Source organism: Thalia democratica, chromosome 5 (genome assembly GCF_965202585.1).
Source record: "Thalia democratica chromosome 5, ktThaDemo2.hap1.1, whole genome shotgun sequence".
Taxonomy (NCBI): domain Eukaryota; kingdom Metazoa; phylum Chordata; class Thaliacea; order Salpida; family Salpidae; genus Thalia; species Thalia democratica.
Window position 1 is genome coordinate 17,205,245 of NC_139169.1, and position 19,161 is coordinate 17,224,405.

The 19,161-nt window shown below is 28.8% G+C and overlaps 1 protein-coding gene across 1 annotated transcript; it reads right to left on the reverse strand.

The window, feature by feature from the left end:
• Positions 1-2,794: 2,794 nt before the first annotated feature.
• Positions 2,795-17,271, reverse strand: LOC145837296 (ectonucleotide pyrophosphatase/phosphodiesterase family member 3-like). The gene is made up of 21 exons (XM_082945103.1): positions 17,160-17,271; positions 15,225-15,368; positions 14,447-14,557; positions 14,038-14,092; positions 13,408-13,496; positions 13,045-13,124; positions 12,740-12,859; positions 12,363-12,538; positions 11,852-12,033; positions 11,350-11,540; positions 10,945-11,048; positions 10,579-10,648; positions 10,161-10,251; positions 9,714-9,889; positions 9,059-9,098; positions 8,354-8,502; positions 7,911-8,037; positions 7,436-7,513; positions 7,136-7,265; positions 5,062-5,224; positions 2,795-3,147 (listed from the first exon to the last, which is right to left on the reverse strand). Exons 2-21 carry the CDS (start codon positions 15,355-15,357, stop codon positions 2,869-2,871), a joined length of 2,544 nt encoding a protein of 847 aa, XP_082801229.1. The 5' UTR covers positions 15,358-15,368; positions 17,160-17,271; the 3' UTR covers positions 2,795-2,868.
• Positions 17,272-19,161: the final 1,890 nt, after the last annotated feature.

A 19,161-nucleotide genomic window follows, 5' to 3' on the forward strand; every position in this document is an offset into this window, starting at 1 on the left:
AGGTAGTTCAAATTGCTGTGTTCCTGCTGGACGTTATCAGGCGTCATTTCAGATGTTTTAACTTTTGTAGATTCGTTACTTTTTTGAGCTAGCTACGTCCCTGAACCATATCATAAACGTTACCGAGTTTTGTACGACATATCTCTTATCTATTGTAACTAAAACAAACTTAGTTTATGCGCATATTTCTACCTGTTACTACTGCTAGCTTATTTTTTTAGATAATTTTCTGAGACATAAAATGTTTTCAAAAAGATAAATTAGGAGAGATTCATCATTTTCTTTCAAATTAACGTTGAGCAACTCAGCTATCGGCGTCAGATCATAACAACCTTTAAAAAGTATGTTGGTAAACGTAAAATTTAGTAGAACATTTCTCAAAGTTATTATGTTATTAAAGTCTCAACTTGAAAAAGGCTTTGTACTGTGTTCAAGGTTCATTAAATTTTTATTCTAATGAAAAATACTTTTTTTTTCTAATGAGGACAAAACCAGGTGCAAAATTTTGTATGAACTGTTGTTGATGGTCGTGAAATTAAGACTATTGATTATTAAAGAAAATACATTTTAATTCAATTTATGTTGAGAACAAAATGTTATTCAAAATAACAAATAACAAATAGTTAAATTACAAATTGTTCATAAATGTTATTTAACGTTCACTAAATCTACTGTAAAATAAATAAACTGACTTTAATAATAGGTAAGGTTATATTTTCTTAAATGTTAAAACTACATGAACTCTCTACTATACTATATTTTGTTTTCAATTTGTACAAAACTGTTGTTTTGTATTTCTACTTCTTTTATTTAGAACAGCGAAAACTACAAAACTATATATTCAAAAGTTGTATCTTTGATATAATACAACAAGGAAGTACTAACTAAACATTCTTATATTCTGAAATTATCTTACAGTACTACTAAATTAAGTATTAAGAAAAGCACAATTCTTCTAAGATCAAGAAATAAAACAATGCTCAAGTTATTTACTAAGCTCCTTGGCGACTCAAAGCAAAAAACTTTAATAGCAAATTAATATAGAAACAGTTTAGTTTAACATGTAATTAGTTACAAAAGTTTTTCTTATAATTGTTGATCAAACCTCACTTTAAAAAACCTACAATTAAGCCATTTATTTGTTAACATTTGATAAAAACTTGGTAGTACAAAAAAGTTGTACTTAGACTCTTTTAGTTTGAATGAATGTACGTTTTACTGCATATAAACACTTTTGTACACTATAACCAAAATATACTCGAGCCTGACACTTTAAGTTGAAACAAAAAACGTTCAGAATTCTATTTTTGCTGTCCTTTGGCAACCCTAGTATACTTAAATGACGTAAATTTATTAAAGCACGCTTTAACTTTATTAAAATGACTTCAAACATAAAACATAACAATTGATATACTATCAAAAATATTTTAAAGCTGTAACATTTATTATAAGTACAAAGCTAAAAAACTCTTTATGTCATAAGTCTGATAATATATGTTCTATATACAGTAACCTAGTACATAAGTACGCACATTGAACATATTTTTACCATACCGGCAGTGTGTACCTAAGAACTTTTGGTCTTTAATTACTTACACTAAGCCTAATATAAACATGTTAAAAGCAACTATAGTTTACAAATAACTTTACAGCAAAACCTCAAAAAACAAAAGATTTTCATATAAAAAAAAAACACGTTTTCTGAAACATTTACACTAGAAGTATTAAGTATTTTTTATGTAAGCATGTAGTTTACGTATGTTTTTATACTTAAATCACAAACTTCTTTAATCTATTAATTTCTAGTACCTTTAAAATTTACTAAATACATTAACTTATTTACTTACTTTGGATTAAAAAAAACATTAAAGAAAATATTGTTTATGCCTCATTTTATTTGCTCCTGCTTTCGTATTATTTAAAAAACGTTTTTGCATTTTTACTGGTTGTCATGGTAGAAAACGCATCAGTAAAGGATTAAATATTGTAGTGCTCTTAGAAGAAAATGGTGTTGAACTCATATTAGAATGGTTTCAATAGTCAATGTTAGCAGTAATGAATTTAAATAGGTTGCTTAATATTTTCATTAAATATAAATACTTGATTTTTAATTATTTTGTTTATATGTATTTATTACCGTTACCACAATCTTAGATCACTTAGGCGAAAAACGCATTTTGAATACAACATTTTTCGGCAAAACAGTGCGTACCATACTGGCGGTGCGTACCTAAAATGTGCGCACCTAGGTGGTAGGTTACTGTAGTTCAAACTTTAACTAAAGTATAGTTAAAAAGGTTTACACAAAAATGAATAACTTTTGTTTGTAAAAACTTTAACCTTAGTCTATATTTTATTTCTTGTAACTTGTTTTCCATTGATTTTTCTCCAGAATTATATATTACTTATATATAATTATAATATTATAACTATGTATTGTATCTATATCATAGTGTGTTTTTTTCAAATATTGCTTAGTTTTATTTCATACGTTATTATTTTGATTATTTAAAAACAAAAATTTTATTTTTTGAAGAATCATAACAAGTTGGAAAAGTTAAAAATAAAATTTGAATTTAGTCTGTAAAGATGCAATTTACAAAATAAATAGTTTAATTTCGAAACTTTTAATTGCTAATAAAGATAGAAGCTTAAAAGTAGAAACAGAATGTTAATAAAACATAGCTATGAAAAGTATTACATTTAATTTTTTAATTAAAACAGTTTTTTAGGTAAATTTAAAGTTTTTCAGCTATTATAAAAATTCAAAAATGTTTAAGCTGTCGTCATAATAACGTTGAATCTTATAAAATGTCAAAGTTTTAATTAAACAATTCTATCACAAAAAATACAAAACAAAAGTAGTTCTTAGAAAAACAACGCGACCACCACTGCAGCGGCCAGGCTCCACAAGCTTGCCCTCATCGTGACGTCACCACTCGCTCTCGTGTATGACGTCACAGTGAACCAGTCGGCGTCGAGCTGCGGCAGGTCGAGCAGCTTGTTCGTCCTCTCCTGCCGCTCGTCGTCGCTCCCGCGCGACCATGACGTCATAAAGGAGTACCCGGTGATCAGCTCTACGTCACGCACCCTCGCCACGTGATCGATGAGGGTTTCTCCGACCCACGAAGTTGAAACGTCGTCGGTCTGTGAGAAAAATTGATTTTTGTAAATAAATATGCCAAAAATAAAAATGTAAAACATTCAACAAGTTTGTTTTTTTATAGTACAAAAACTTTTATCCTTGTTTATTTGCGTTCATGCTCACAAACACTACTCAGAGTTTCAAAAAAAAGTCTTTTAATTATAAATAATATGCAATAGTATTTTTTTTTACCTAGCACCTACTTTTTGTATGCAAACATAAATTTAGCCTAAAAATATGAAACTATATTGTTATGTAATGTATTACAAATTTAAAATTTTTAAACACCGAAAGTTAACAAAACCAATGTATTTATTTAAGATATTTAAAGGAGTATTATTTTGTTTTATGTTTTTAGTCGTAATATAAAAAAAACGCATAATCAAAAAAAATATTTTAGTTTTGTTTTAAATAAAGTACACAGCAAAATATAATTTTCAACATTGCTCATAATATTTCAAAGTTTTATTTAGCTAAATAATATATTAATGAAAATTTTTTGGTTTTGACTTTTTATTGGTTTGAAATTTAAGCAATAAAAATTAAGTAGATTTATCGATATTAAGATATTTTATTTAACTTTTGTTTTTTTAACTGCGTAGTACTTTTAAAACTAAAAACAGTAAATCTTAATTACGTTAGATGGTTTTAAAATATTTTTAACCTTTTTTTAAACAGTAGTTCAAACAAAATCATGCATACAATGGTTATGTTTTTTTAACTGCTTTGCTTACTAAGCTTTGTTGTAAGTACATCAGCCTGAATAAACAAATTTATCAAATGTTCAAACATTAGTCATGTATGTTTAATCACGCGAGAAATAACAAACAACTGTATTTTTCCTATGCTCCGTTATCGTAGTTGAACAAACTAAAACAATACCATTATTTATTTAACTGAAAAAAAACAGGTACACAAAACTCTTAAAAAAGTTAAATTAAAATTATGTGTTTATATATTTAAAGTTTTAGTAAAATATTTGTATAATATTCAACAAACTGTTTGTATTAAATTGAAAATATATTTGAACGTTTTAAACGGACACTTAAAACTTAAGTTAATTGATTAACTAAACTTCTTTGTTAAGTTTTCTAGAAATTTTTAGGCGTAACGTAATTTCAAACTTTTGAATTGAAATTTTTAACTGCGGTTTTCAGAGAAAGGTTAAAAGGTTTTAAACGTCCCTAAATTTACTTATTATTGTATATAGTTGTTTTGCATCTATTTTTAATTACCATCTATGACTTAAACTGAAAAAACCACCTAAGTGCTTTAATATTAGTCAAAGCTCGTTAGGTATACATAGTATTTCGTTATTATTCAAATTCGTTATCAACATTATCAACATTGAAAATACTATCGTAACTTTATAACTGTTTTTTTACAGTTGTCGACCAGGGGTTTCGACCTTACAACGTAAAACTAACTAAATCTTTACCCTTAATTCAATTAGTATGTTAACATTTCAATCAAATCATTTATACACGATTGTCTTTTTTTTTTTTGCTAGTTTAATCAGCTATTCTAACGTTCTTTATTTTTTCCTCAAATTCGATACAAGTTGTTTAAAATATATAAATAAGGTAAAAAATATAGACTTCATTTAAAAAAACTAATTAAAGTACATGAGCCAGATTAAAGTACATAAACCAGGTAAAACGCATAGCACTTTTAACACATGATTTGTACAAACTACTAATTAGAAAAATATTGTTTTAGTAGTTAAACAAGCAAACAAGCAACAACTTTATAATTGTGGTGCTTAAAGTTTAAGCGATCAACCTTTCATTTATATTCAAATTCAGCAAGTTTTGTTGTTTAACTTTTTAAACAATTAACTAACGCAAAAGGAAGTAAGAAAGATTTTCCTGAGTACAAAACAATATATATATATATATATATCAACCACGACAAACCTGTCCGCACTGCTCGGTTTTGAAGTTGGGAACGAGGTAGGCGATGACGTCAACCTGCCCGCTTTCCAGGCAGTACTCCACGCTCTGGTAGCCACCGTAACCCGTGCACCTCTTCACCACGAAGAAGTAGTGCGTCGGGATCGGCGTCGAGTATCCGAAGTAGCTGTTTTAAATTTTGGTGTTGATGGAAATTTAAAATAAGTTTAAAATAAGCATTGTGGTCAATATGCTGTAATAATATTGACACTGCAGGTTTGTGTCTGTAACAATAGAAGTGTTGTATTTTATACTAAAAACTAATAAAACGGAGCGTGACTTAAAAGTTTAACAAGTAGTGTCAGATCACAGATAAAAAGTTTGTTTGTTTACTTGATGGACATATGAAGAAGTTTTAATTCAGTGATTTTTAACTAATTATGGTAGGGGTAAGCAGCTTTTTATGAGGAACGGACTAGGTTTGTTGAAAATTTTCTTTTGCAAGCCACAATAATTAGTAAAAATGTGTTTTAGATAAACACTAACTAGGATACCGTTTACTCTAAACAAAACAAAGACATATTTGTCGTTATCTATTATACAAAAGCTTTGTAAGCCCGTGTGGAAATAGGGCTATTTTATTGATTGTATTGTATGGTTATAATATGCTTAAATTCCAATTATAAACCATAAATAAATACTAAAACCTAACGAAATGTTACTTAAAACTATTGTTATGCTACTCTTTACAAACTAAGCACAACGATAAACGGTTAATAAACGTTTTTATACAGTATATACAGAACATAAAATCGTAGACACACTAACAATATAAAGAACCATGCAAAAAGTTTTAGTAAAAAGAATTTACTTTAGAATGTATTTAAGATGGGATTAGAACGAATTAAATAAAAGTATAGTTGACTTTTAGAATGTGTAAGTTAAGTTGAGAGCTAACTATCTGGAATATATCACTTATATAAGAAACAAGCAATTTAAAATAAAATCTTTACATAAAAGAAAGAAGTAGTACAAATTCAAATTTCTGGAAACAACTTCAAAGTCGTAATAGCTTTAAGATGGGTTGTGGCTAGAATGTGTGTTTGCTCAAACTGATGTGTATATAAATGGCTGTATAATGCGCGTAAATTGTCGCATCAGTAAATTACGCGATTTATCGTATGTTGTCGCCATCAGATTTACGAGAAATCCGCTTCACTTAATTCCCTCTCATACTCCTTTGCGAGCTTTATCTTGAACGCTTGGATGAACGTGAGTTACTTAAAATTTCCATTAAATCAAACCGTTTATTGAGTGCAATTTGACATCCCGTTACTTACATCACTTAATTTTATCAAAAACATTTTGATTCTAGTGTCACTCTTGGCCTGTAGTTTGCTGCCCTTAGAGTTTAGATTTACAAAGAAATTAAGATTTATGATTTAAGCTAAAGCTATCAATTATAAGATTTTGAAACACTTATGTACGTCATATTAGAAAAGTAAAACTGTACAATTTGGTGGTGCTTTACTAGTTGAACTTTTTACTTTTCATATTTATACCCTTATTTCTAACCCACCTTACCCAAACTTATTAAAATATATTCAAATATATTTTTTGAATAACTAAAAGTAAAAATAACATTACAAAAAGCTTCTTTTTTGCTGACTAGAAAATATTGTGGGAAACACTGAATTATACTCAAACTTATTAAAATATATTCAAATATATTTTTTAATTAACTAAAATTAAAAATAACATTAAAAAAAGCTTCTTTGTTTGCTGACTAGAAAATATTGTGGGAAACACTGAATTGTTCAATAAGACTCTATGAATAATAATATGAATACAATACAAAAATGGTTGATACTAAATATCATAAGTTAAGTTAGAACTCGATTATATAATAAAAGTTAAGTTAAGTTTAGTAAATAGATATTATAGATGACATTACTTTTCCAAATTTTACTACGTTTTTTTGTGGTATCTTAATGATATAAATTTTTTCAAAGTTATTTAACTCAGGTAAATCACAAAAAAATACTAACTTAAGTTGTATTCCAAATCTTTTTAATATACAAAACAGATATAAACTTACTTTTCTATTTGTTCAGCAGTGTCAGCAAGCCCATCATAGTTGTAATCGAAAACAGGCCCGCTTATTACATTCAGTCCGTTGTAAATTCCAGTCCAGTTGACAAAAAGGTCCTTCATCATGTAGTTCCATACTGTGAAAATTACAGTGTAAATAAATTTGGCTCACAGTATTGTTTATTTGGAAAAAGAAAAGCTTTTTTCTCACCGTCTCCTTAAAAAAGTTAAATACATGCAAATTTAACATTACAGACTTTAATAAAAACACATTAAATACTATAATTAACACCAAACACATACAAACCTGGCATAGAAGTTGGATAAACTGGCACGAGATTAGTTACTAGTTTCGCTTCGTATCTGTTATCTCCATCGGACAAAGCTAAAAGTTGTTTTTTACAATAATGTATTTTCTAAATGTAAGAATACCTTATTAAAAGCTAAGCATATAATGCGTTGTAAAAAAGCTTTAATTAAAACGTTTATTAGCTTTAAGTTAATGTCTCACGAATATAGACTGGCAAATATATAATAAGTATTTGCACAATACGTTATTTTGCGTAATATGTATTTTAAATGTATATAATATATACTGGACAAGAAGTTAAAAGGTATCCATGGTGTGCGAGTCGATAACCGGAAGGTTCCTCGTGCACCAGGTCCTAGGACCAAATGTTTTAGCGTCTTTTTATGTCGTTCAATAAACTATATATATATTAAATTAAACACACAACTCCAACAGTAAAAAAACTTAAACTAGTTATTTAAACAATTGTTACCGTCAGGGTACAACGACATGTAAGTGACGTCATCGTCATTATCGTACGCATCACAACTTGTTACGTCATCGATACTCACTCTGGGGTCAGCGCGAACACAATCACCTAACGGCTCCAACTGGAAGTCCTTGAAAAATTTTAAAATGTTTAATTTGCACTTTTTCTTCATATGCTTCAGCACAGGAATCTACATTCGTCGTCATATAAAAGTAAGTTTATTAGTTAATATCTTGATAGAAATATATTGCTTAATTATTTACTAGTGCATAAATAGATAGTATATTTTAGTAATGCACATTTTTATTTAGTCTATAACTATCATAGTTTTAGTCAGTTTGCTTTAAATTAACGTTTTTAAACTGTTTTTAAATTGTTAACAGGTTTTATTTAATCGTGCAACACGATAAAAACTAGTTCTCAGTACTACAAATAAAACTGCAAACTTTGGACTTGAGAGTGTAAGCGACGAAGTGTGGCAGCTTCCACTCTTTGTTGTAAGCGTTGACGTAATCTTGGTGAGGCAGCATGCAGTAGCTGTCAGTTGGTATGTTGGGTGTTCCGTGCAACAAGTGCTTGTTTATCAGTGGTTCGGCTGTTTTGAATGTTATGATATGTTTGCATGCTTTTACAAGTGCGTGATAAAACATGTGCCTTTGATGTATTTTCGTAAAAGATAGAAAAGTTAATAATTATACTTTAAGCCCTTCATCAAATAGATTGATAAAGGTAGTTTTATTGTATAATCGATACGATAAGTGTAATTGTTTTTTTGATGTTCATTCATATCAAAATTAAGTCAAACAACTTTTGAAAAATATTAAAGTAACTTAAGTTGTTTCGTTTTATTTTAAGTTTTTGAAAATAAGACATCACTAATGTTAAGCAAATAATATATTTTAGAGTTTAAAGCTTAGCATAAAAACATTGTTTGTTGACTTTAATTTCTTTTGTTTAAGATTTTTTTGAAATTAAAAGCTTTAAAGCATACTTTAAATATTTAACTATTGTTCACGTACAAAACAATGGAAATTATTTTTTGTACAATGAACAAAACAATTTTGGACTATTTCACTTAAAATTTTTAACTGGTTACGATAACTAACAAATGGATTGCCTAAGATTTATTTTGCCATAGGTTGTAAACTTACCTTGTTCAGCAGTCATCTCGAATAATGAGTCCATGTTTCCCTGGAAAAAATCATATATTTAATTGAGACCATTAAATTGAAACAAAACACTTAATTTATGCAATATATTTAAAAATTTTTAGATCTAACTTGTCAGTTAATAATTTCTTATACTTACACAATTTAAGTTAATTTATACATTTAATTGAAAAAAATAAAACAATAAATTAAACACTTTGTTCTAATAAGATATGTACTTTAGAATTCTAAGAAGAAAAGTTTACTTATACCAGTTATTTGCTTATAACTAACATAACTTAAATTGAGAGTATCTTAGCATTACTTTTATAAACAGTTGTTTAAATTATTATCAGACTTTTAGAGAACAATCTTATCCATATAAATCTATAAATTGTACCTAATATAGGTTTTGAAAAACTTATAAAAAATTGCAAAGTTAGAACATCTATTAAATAGAACTTATTTAAAGTTATAATGCAAAGACAATTTGTATGAGAAGTCTCAGCTAAGACCCTACTCTTACATAACTTAAAAGCTTCGTAATAAAAGATCTAAAACTGAACTTGTTTCACTTTCCTGATGCTTGGTTTACTCTGTCTGTCAACTAATTATTACGCAAACTGATTAAAAAGCATTGCAAAATATTTATCAAAACCTGGTTACTGCAAGGAGTGCATCCGAGATCTTCAGATTCGTGATCGGCTCCACCGGCAACCTTGCAAAGGTCCATTTTTCCCTCCTGAACTTCCTGAATTTGAGGAGGGTTCTGCAGCATGTAGTTCAACCCTCCCTTTGTTCCGTTGTTTTCTGCCGGCTTCACTTTCAATATGTCTGTTTTGCAAGTGTGTTGTGAAATCAAATTAGTTTCATTTAAGTAGATAATATCATTAAAATTATAGTCTGTTAGTTTAAGAAAATATATTTTCTTTCAGTAATGTATTAATATAAGTTTAAAATATTCACATAAAGATATCAATATTTTAGTAGAACTTTTGAGTTCAAGTATTTATTTATTTTAGCTTATACATGAAGATACGTGAAAAAGAACTTTTATGTTTAATAAAAATTGAGTTAAGTTATAAATTAAAGTTAAGTTTATTACCTGCCATAAGATTATAAACTTCAATTGCTTCGTGAGGTCTCGTCACGTTTAGTGATCTTTTCAATGCGGGACCGTGAGCAACAAACAGGGCCTAAAAGTTAAAATATTAAAGTGTTGAGAAAAAAAAAGAGTTTTAAATTACATTTCGAATGTGATAGTTGATTAAGCTTTTTACACATAAAGTTAGTTTTCGGCTAGTAAAAATTAATATTTTGTTCAACATAAATATGAACTTTTCTAACAAAAACAAATATTGTAGCTTGTTATAACAGCCGTTAAATAATAGATTTGACTTCATTGAGTTATAAATTTGTTTTAATTTGCTCTATAATCAAGTTTTAATTTGTTAAATAATAGCTTTGTTTATTTTTATACTAGTTTTAAATTTGCTCTTGTTTGTTATTTTTATTTGACTAACGTGCATGCTTTTGTATTCGTTATCAAATCCGTGATTTCCTCCATTACATGACGTATATGATCCCTTTCTCCTGTTTGTTTAAAAAGTATTTAGCAGCTCTACCATTTTTATGTTAACAATCAAAGTAAGTGAAGTATTTACAGCAAAGAAAGAAAAAAGTTATGCACAAATGAAGTACTCTAATTTTGTTTTTAGATTGATAAATGTTTTGTCCTTAAATTATATTTGCTCTTGCTAAAAACTGCAGTACATTGACAGATTTTATTGAAACATTATTCAATTTGTTACAGCCAGGCAAAATACAAGTTATGTGTGGAACAGTATTCAGTTGTCTAAATAGTTTTTACTTTTAAATAAAAAACAAACCCTTCAACAAGCCATTCATCATCGGGACTGAGTATGACGTCTTCAATTCTGTCACTGCTTGCGTAATGAAACCGTTTTGGCAGGTACTCGTATTTTATCCAAGACTGTTATTAAAAAGGATTGTTTTTTTTTTTGTACATAATTGATTTTTCATGTAAATTAATGTCCTGATATAATTATAGTGATGTTGTGACTTTTTTGTATTAGTTTGTTATTTCAAATTAAAACTATTAAACTTCTGTGTTAAGTATTCAAAAGAAGGCTTTTATTTAGTTGTAAAAAGTTTTATAACCATATTCAACAAAAAAGAAAACGCTTTTAAAAATGTTATAAAATCTACATAAGTATTTTGATGTTAAAATTTAGCTAAAAAAATAAATCTAAAAAGTTATCTGAGTCACAAACCTTCCAATGAGTTTGTTCTTTTTTGCACCTGAGACCTTCGTTGGCTTCTTGCGCGTTCCAGAGAGGATGTTCCGATGGGTCTTTCGATTTGCCCACCCTTCCGAACGCTCCCGATCTTATGTAGGTGATATCCGCATCTACTCCGAAGTCTTCCACCGACGTCTTCTTATCACACGATATCGGCGCCATACCTTTATAGACAACAGTGTGTATTTAAACTAAAATATATATTTTTTTATATGGCCAGCGGTTTACAAAAAAAAAAGTCATATTAAAAAGTGTTATTTAACTAATCAAACAAGTATATGTGATAAATCTTTTCAAAAAACTTTAATTTTGAAAATGAAAAACAAACATATATAATTAAAAAAATACGTAACAAAGTGAGACAACAATTGCAGTTTGGTCAAAAAATTTCAAAATGTTCACTGACAGAAATATTAAGATCAAAAAAAGTTTTACAGCCTGTAAAAATTTTGAAACATCAAAACAAGCAGAATACCGTGATCGGCGAGAATGATCATGTTGACGCAGTTTTCCAGCCCCCTCACCTTGAGTCCCTCCATGAGAAACCCCACCGTGTCGTCGGCCACCTTCAGTTCTTCGTCCACGGTCGGTCCGTACGGTCCCTCGTCGTGTCCGGCATGATCCACGTTCTCAATGTACAGCGTGATGAATTTCGGCCTGGAATAATTACACAGACTTATAAACTCCATAACATTTTGTTCTCAACATGCAATGTCTTGATGAGAAAGTATCACGTGTGTTTAAAAAGCTGTTTCGAAAAAAATATTGTCATTTGAGAGGTCTGGTAAGATTATTTTTAATGTTTATTACCTCTTTAGGTACTAATTCTTAATGAAGGAGATAAAATTCTTTGTCCTTTTATCAACTTTTTATAAAAAAAATAAGAACTAAAACTATACTACCAGGAAGGTTATACTGTGAAAAGTTTTGACTTCTAGTTTTTACACAAGTTAAATTGTAAATTGTATACAATTATGTTACAAAACCTTTCTTCTTGAGGAAGATCGAGCCAGTTGAGGGCGCCCTGCATTCTAGTTTCGAAAGCCACGTTTCCATCGTACAACTTCCAGTAATCAGGGTACCCTGCAGTCTGGTTCACATCGGATCCCGGCCAGAAGTAGCAAGCGCTCTTCTTGTCCTGATCCCTCGCCGTTATCCACATCTGATTAAAAATATATTTAAAGTTTCAGTTTTGTAGGATTCATTTCATTTATAGTCACTGTTAATAATACTACTTTAGAACAATAACTCAGCAACTGATCATATGTTTTAGAACTAAATATATATATTTGAAAATTAAATTGTTATCACATTTACTAGTTAATATATAATTTTACTCCCACTAGATCACTGATCTACTCACAGGTTCACCCTTCCACCAGTAAGCTTCGAACGAAGTGGGACTTCCCAGCCTGAACTCCTCCTGAGTGCTGTGATCGAAGATCGTGTTGTCAACTATCCCGTGGCTCTCCGGGTACAATCCCTAGAAGTTATAGAGCAATTGTTGAGTTAGTAGTTTAAAATGTTCGTCTCGAAGCTATTTAAAGTATTTACTTGTTTAAAGCAAGCTTGTTTTATTCTTTATATTTATGTTGTATAACAAATGTATTACGTAATTTTGTTAAAGAAAATAGTTATAAATAAAGTAAGCGTATAAACATAACTAACAGTAATTATGCTGTAGTGATTTGGAAAAGTTTTTGTTGGAAATACAGATCGTTGGTATTTCGCATGTACTCCACACGAAGCTAAAAAAACATGTTTTTTACTGAGTTTAAATATTAAAGTTTAAAAAAATTATTAAGTTTAAGTATAAATACCTTTATGTTACTTTTGAATTCTATATTCCAAAGCAGCTGATTTAGCCTAAGCCATAAGTTAGTCCAATACTAATTACCCCATAGTTAAATTAAAAAAATTTTACATTTAACATGATCTATTGGCTAAACGTTGAAAAATTATTTAGTGACTAAATAGCGTTTAAATGCTCATATTTTTTGTACTAAATAAGTACTATACAATTACTCTTACCAAGTTTTTGAATATTCGGGGTGACTCCCCTGTTAATGTATTCAGCTCTGAAACCGTCGATTGAAAATACAATGAGCGTGTCTTCAAAACTACAAGTAAGTATTAAATTTGCTTAGATTAATTATCTAAAACTTTCAAATTTTTATGAAGTCTTTAAAAAGTTTAGAAAGTTTATTACGTGTTTTTTGTAGTCTATTTAAATTCGTTTAATGTAAGTTAAAAACAAAACTTAAACCTTAAGTTTTATTCATAAAAGTGATTAGCAGTAAAGATAAAGTAAATACAAACAAAACACAAACACAACTAAAGTAACTAACTTTTATTTATCAAAGTAGTTTAACTTTAAATGCATTTTTCACTAAAGTAGTTTAACTAACCCTGTTAAACAAGTAAATTAAAATTATTATGATATAATGACATTAATATTAATTATGATTATAGTTTGTGAAGTAATGAAAACTGTTTTAAAATTTTTAAGTAAACATACACTTTTTTATTTTTATCATCGTAAACTTAAAAATGCACTTTTAAATGTTTTCAAGTTTATTTTCAGCCACATTGACTGTTGTTTTTTTCGTATTTTTTACTTAAAAGTTTTATGTTACGTAGTCGTATATTTTTTTAACAAACCCAGCCGGACATTCCATTTTAGTTGCACACTCTTCATCTTTCCATGCTTTCTCGTCTAATATAAATAAAACTTTTCATAACTTTTTCACTAAACTTCTTTAGATTATACTAGTTTAATTATGTTTCTTATCATACCGATTATAAACGTAGACTTTTGGACTTGGCTAAAATAAAAAGTACAATTAAATGTATTAACACAGAAGCGTACAATCTTTTAAACAACAATAATTAATCATTTAAAATTGATCGGTGCTTAAATTTAAAAGAATTTAGAGAGCTTTAACGCAAAAGTTACCACGCGAAAATCAAAAGATTCAATTAAGTATTCATCAAGAAAAGCGAAATGTTATAATTTGTTTTCAATATTTTTGAACATCACAAACATAGTAACAAAAAGTTTGCAACAAACTTTTGCAGGTAGTGGCGTAATCAGTGCAGCAGTTTTTGTTGTCTTCACATTCGGGAGTGCACCCGCAAAGTATAGTGTCCTCATCGCAATTTCCCGCGCAAAAATAATTGCCTGTTGGTTTTTAGTTTGATAAGAACTACTGAACAAGAGTTGTAATTTGAATTAGAAAGTATGTTTTCTGGAAATAAAAAATATTCAACATGTATCATGGAATCTAAAGCGTAACTTGGACCTTAACTTTTAACATATCTAAAACCGTGAAAAAATTTAATGAACAACTCAAAATATTTCAATTAAACAGAATACAACTTATAAAAAGCTTTGATGAGAGCTAATAAGCAAAAAAAAAAAAAACGTTTAATGTTGAGTTACTAATTGAAATATTGTTTTAAATTTAAAAAAAATCAAAATATACACTATCCTTTATGTTTGTACTGTTATCTTTAACAACGTATAGTTGGCTTTGTTTGCAACTTATTCTGTTTTTCTTTAGTTATATATTTAACGACCTTAACTAAAAAAAAAAACATTAGCCCTAGTTCTACTACTCAAATAATCATTTTTCCTAGTTTAAATATTGCTTTAACTTTCAGCTCGTATAGCGACATAAAAGTTATTCAAAAAAAATCTTTTGTTAAGTATTTAATCAGTCTAAAACTAAATTTTATCAAAACCATTTAACTTCTTTTTTTTTAATTTTGAAGTTTATAAAAAAAACATATTTTTTAGGCACAGCTAAAACAAAGATTTTGTAACGATATTGAAACGAGTCACTAACTGACGTCTTGCTCGCAGGTGCCAAGGTAATCGCCGCAACAATCGCCGAAGGCAACGCACAGCTCGTCGCAGAAGCACGTTATGTTCACTGACGCGTTTCCCTCGTACATCTCCCTGTCCTCACCACATCGCATGTTGCACGTGTCTGTAAGAAGGAATCAATTACAATCAATAATTGCAATTTTCACTAAAATGGTAAATTTAACTGTGAAAAATCACTTGAGTGTGAATTAGGAAACTATGGTTAGTACATGCCTTGTGTGGTTTATTATTAATTTTATTTGTAGTTGGTTACAAACAAAATTATATAAAATGTAAAATACTTGGTCTTCAAGCTGTTTGTATAAACATTTATGCTTGCAATATGCTTTCAAGTAGTTACTAACTTACAAAAGTAATATAAATCATAAACACACTTTATTCATTATTGCGTAATTATTGCAGGAACTACGTGGATGTAGCTATAAAAGTTTATGGTTCAAGCTTACTTGGATGTAAAAAGTTGCACATTTCAGTTGCAGATTATTTGTAGTAATGTTTTGTTTAAAATAAAAGTTCGTAAAATAAGTCGTGGTTTTACGTCGATTTCAGAAAACACATTAATCACAAAAAACTGGTACTTTAAAAGGTACGACAAATGAGGTTAAGTTTTATGTCTATCTTTAAAACTTTTATTGTCAATTAAAACTGCAAAGCCACGCAGAACAAACTTGGATCGGCGCAACTCCCAACAAAGTCATCGCAGCAGTCCCCGTAAGATGCGCACACAGTTGAACACGAGCAAGGCTGGTTGCTGTCGTAGCCAGCACCGCATCTGTTCGCGCACTTATCTGTTGCGCAACAAGTAGGAACATGTTTAGTTAAAAGGTTTAAAAGAAATTATTGTGATATGTGTAGTGTGTGAAACGTAGATATTTTATTATTTTTCGAAAGCGACATGGTAATGCGTTTCTCACTTTATAATATAATAAATATATAAAAACATATTTTTAGATAAAATTTACAATCGTGTCAAGATAAACATTAAAACCATTGCTAGCTTCTGCTTTACCACAATTAAACAGCAGAGAACTCATAACTAAATAGTTAAAAAGTTAGAAATTTATATTAGGATAATTCGGAGTTTAATTTCCTTTGTTCTACTTATACAGGGTTCAAAAACTATCTCTCGTAATATATTTAAAGTCTACTTTGCAGAAATATTTTTTTTAGTTCTTGTGTTACAAATGAGACTGGCTTTAATCAGAAAATTGCACGAAAGTATTTCATGTAGTCATTTTAAAATAAGTTAAGTGCTAAGTTTATTTAATTTTTATCAAGGTATAAGCTTTATAAGCTAAAATGTTAAAGATTTGTGCTTTGAAGGTTTTTTTTTGATTGTCAACGCATATAAGTATATAAAAGTTCTTTATAATTAAACATTAAATACAAGTTTTGACAAAAGCAAACATAAATAAATTTTTGAACTAATTTTTACGTGTACCATTTACATTAATATGATGTATTTAAATACTTTAATGTTCTTTTTTTCGGTTTAAATCTTACTAAATATGAATAGTTAAAATTTCCGAATGAAATTAAACAAATGAATTCAAAAATAACAGCTTCACTTACAACGTTTTGTTTTGATTAACAGCATTAAACTATATTCTAAATATGAAAATCCAAAAAGGCATGCTAAAAACACCAAAGTATGTGTAAATAATAGCTTTAAAATTTAAAAAGTATTTTTGTTTCATTTCGTTTCGAAATTTCTTTAATAATACTTAACAACTGTTAAAACAGATGAGAAGTTATTTGAGTATATGTCTATGGTAAAAAAAAAGGTTGGAAAAAAATAAATTTAAAAAATGTTTACAGAAAACTTTGATTAGCGGTTATGAAATCAAATTTGATGTTATTTTTTGCATGCAGTTCAAACAAATGCGTAACAAACCGGCAGCTGCGCACTCAGGTATGAAGTCGTCGCAGCAGTTGCCGTAAGCTGCGCACTGGTCGTTGCACGCGCAAGGATCGTTCGAATCGTAAGCATCCTCGCACCTTCCCTTGCACGAATCTGAAATTATTGTGTGAGAAGTTTATACTTTTGTGATAATGCATGACTTGTTGAGTGAAAAACGATTTGATTAAGCGTATGAGATGATTTTTGATGATGATGTTGATAAGAGCATGAGAAAATTATTGCGTTTTAAGATGAGAATATAGTGAAAACTAGGCATCAAACAAACATTTAAATGTACATAAACTTGAATGTTTAATTAACTTTTATAATAATATAAAGTTTAAACGCTTTGATAGAAACTGTTTATAAATTTTCAAGTTTTGCACAAAAGTTTTTTTTTTTTTTTTTAAAGTAAACATATCTATATAGAATGTTGCTAAAACAAAGTTTACATGAAGTATAAAGAAAAAAAAGGACTTGATAAGTTTACGATAAAGTTATTATATAAATGTATGTCTCATGAAAAATACCATCATATGAAAATTTTTAAGCAATGCATTAAATAAACAACGTTTAATTATCGTCATTTTATATTTATAAAAATTGATAAAACTTGTATCAGTTTATTTTTTACAAGTTTGAAAATAAAATGCCTTATTTATTCTAAATTTTTTACATGTCACATTACTTGCAAAAATTTCTAAACATGTTTTTTGAAAAATTTAATAAACTTCACAGTAATGTTATGTGACTTGGTTTTTTAAAAACAGTTTGAGTTGCGCTCAAAAACTAAAGTTAGATGTAATAAAAACAAAAAGTACGCAAATATTATAAATATAGATGTCTCTATTGAATATAAGTACAAATTAATTTTATACTTTTAATAGATTTATTGTGCTGTTAATGGTTTTTCAATGAATAAAAACACAAATACTTAAAATTTAATGATAAAAACTTTCGGTATTGCAAAACTAATTATAATCTATTAAAAAATATTAAAATAAAGTTAATCAGTTGTACGAAAATATGCATTACTTTCAGTTAGATCACTAGCCAACAAATGCTACTTGAAAAATATTTTTTAATTTGTTTATTTTAAGATAAAAATCAAAAAAGTATTGCTAATTAAATGCACTTTTTTGGCATGTATAATAATCATCTATAACTTAGCTTTTATTTTTACGATCAGCAAATATAATAATAAGCAGTGTGAAATTATATTATTTTTGTTTATGAACAATAATTTACTATTTATTGCATCTGAACTGAATAATGAACGAAAAATATTGCTCTAGCAGAAATCAACTTGACTACCAAGTCCAATTATTACGTCACAAAACGCTCGTGACGTCACCATAAATTGCCTTTATTACGTCACCTGCAGACTGCGCGGGGCAAACGTCATCGTAATCGCTGCAGCAGTTTCCGTAAAACTTGCACTCGTCACTGCAGTGACACGTGTTGTCCGAATCGAAATCCTCCCTGCACCTGCCCTCACAACTACCTCCTGAACATTTTTACTTGCAAGTTTTACACGAACTTTTGAAGGGATTTTAAGGGTTATGGTGGTGTTTGCTACCAGCCGTTCATGGGTGACAGTTTCAAAGTTTTTTGTAAACGCCTTTTTGTGTAACAATCTTAAACGTAAAGAAAAAGTGAATTTTTGAAAAAATGCTTAGTGCCAAGTTGCACAAAATAGTTTTTATATTCATTATCAGTTTGTAGTTATTTATAAGTTACTAAAAAGCTTATATTTAAAATGTTGGGATACTGTCTACGCTTTTTATGTTCTTAAAAGTACAGCTTAGGATACTTACAATTTCACAAGTGTCAAAATAATTTTAAAAAGTATCAATGTTCCAGTTGTTTAGCTCTAGAAAAAAAGTAGCTGGAAAAATGTCACCCATGAGCTTTAGCACCGACTATATTTACAAATGCGTTGTACGAACCAGTTTCAAGGCAAGCTTGGACGTAGTCCTCGCAACAGTTGGCGTTT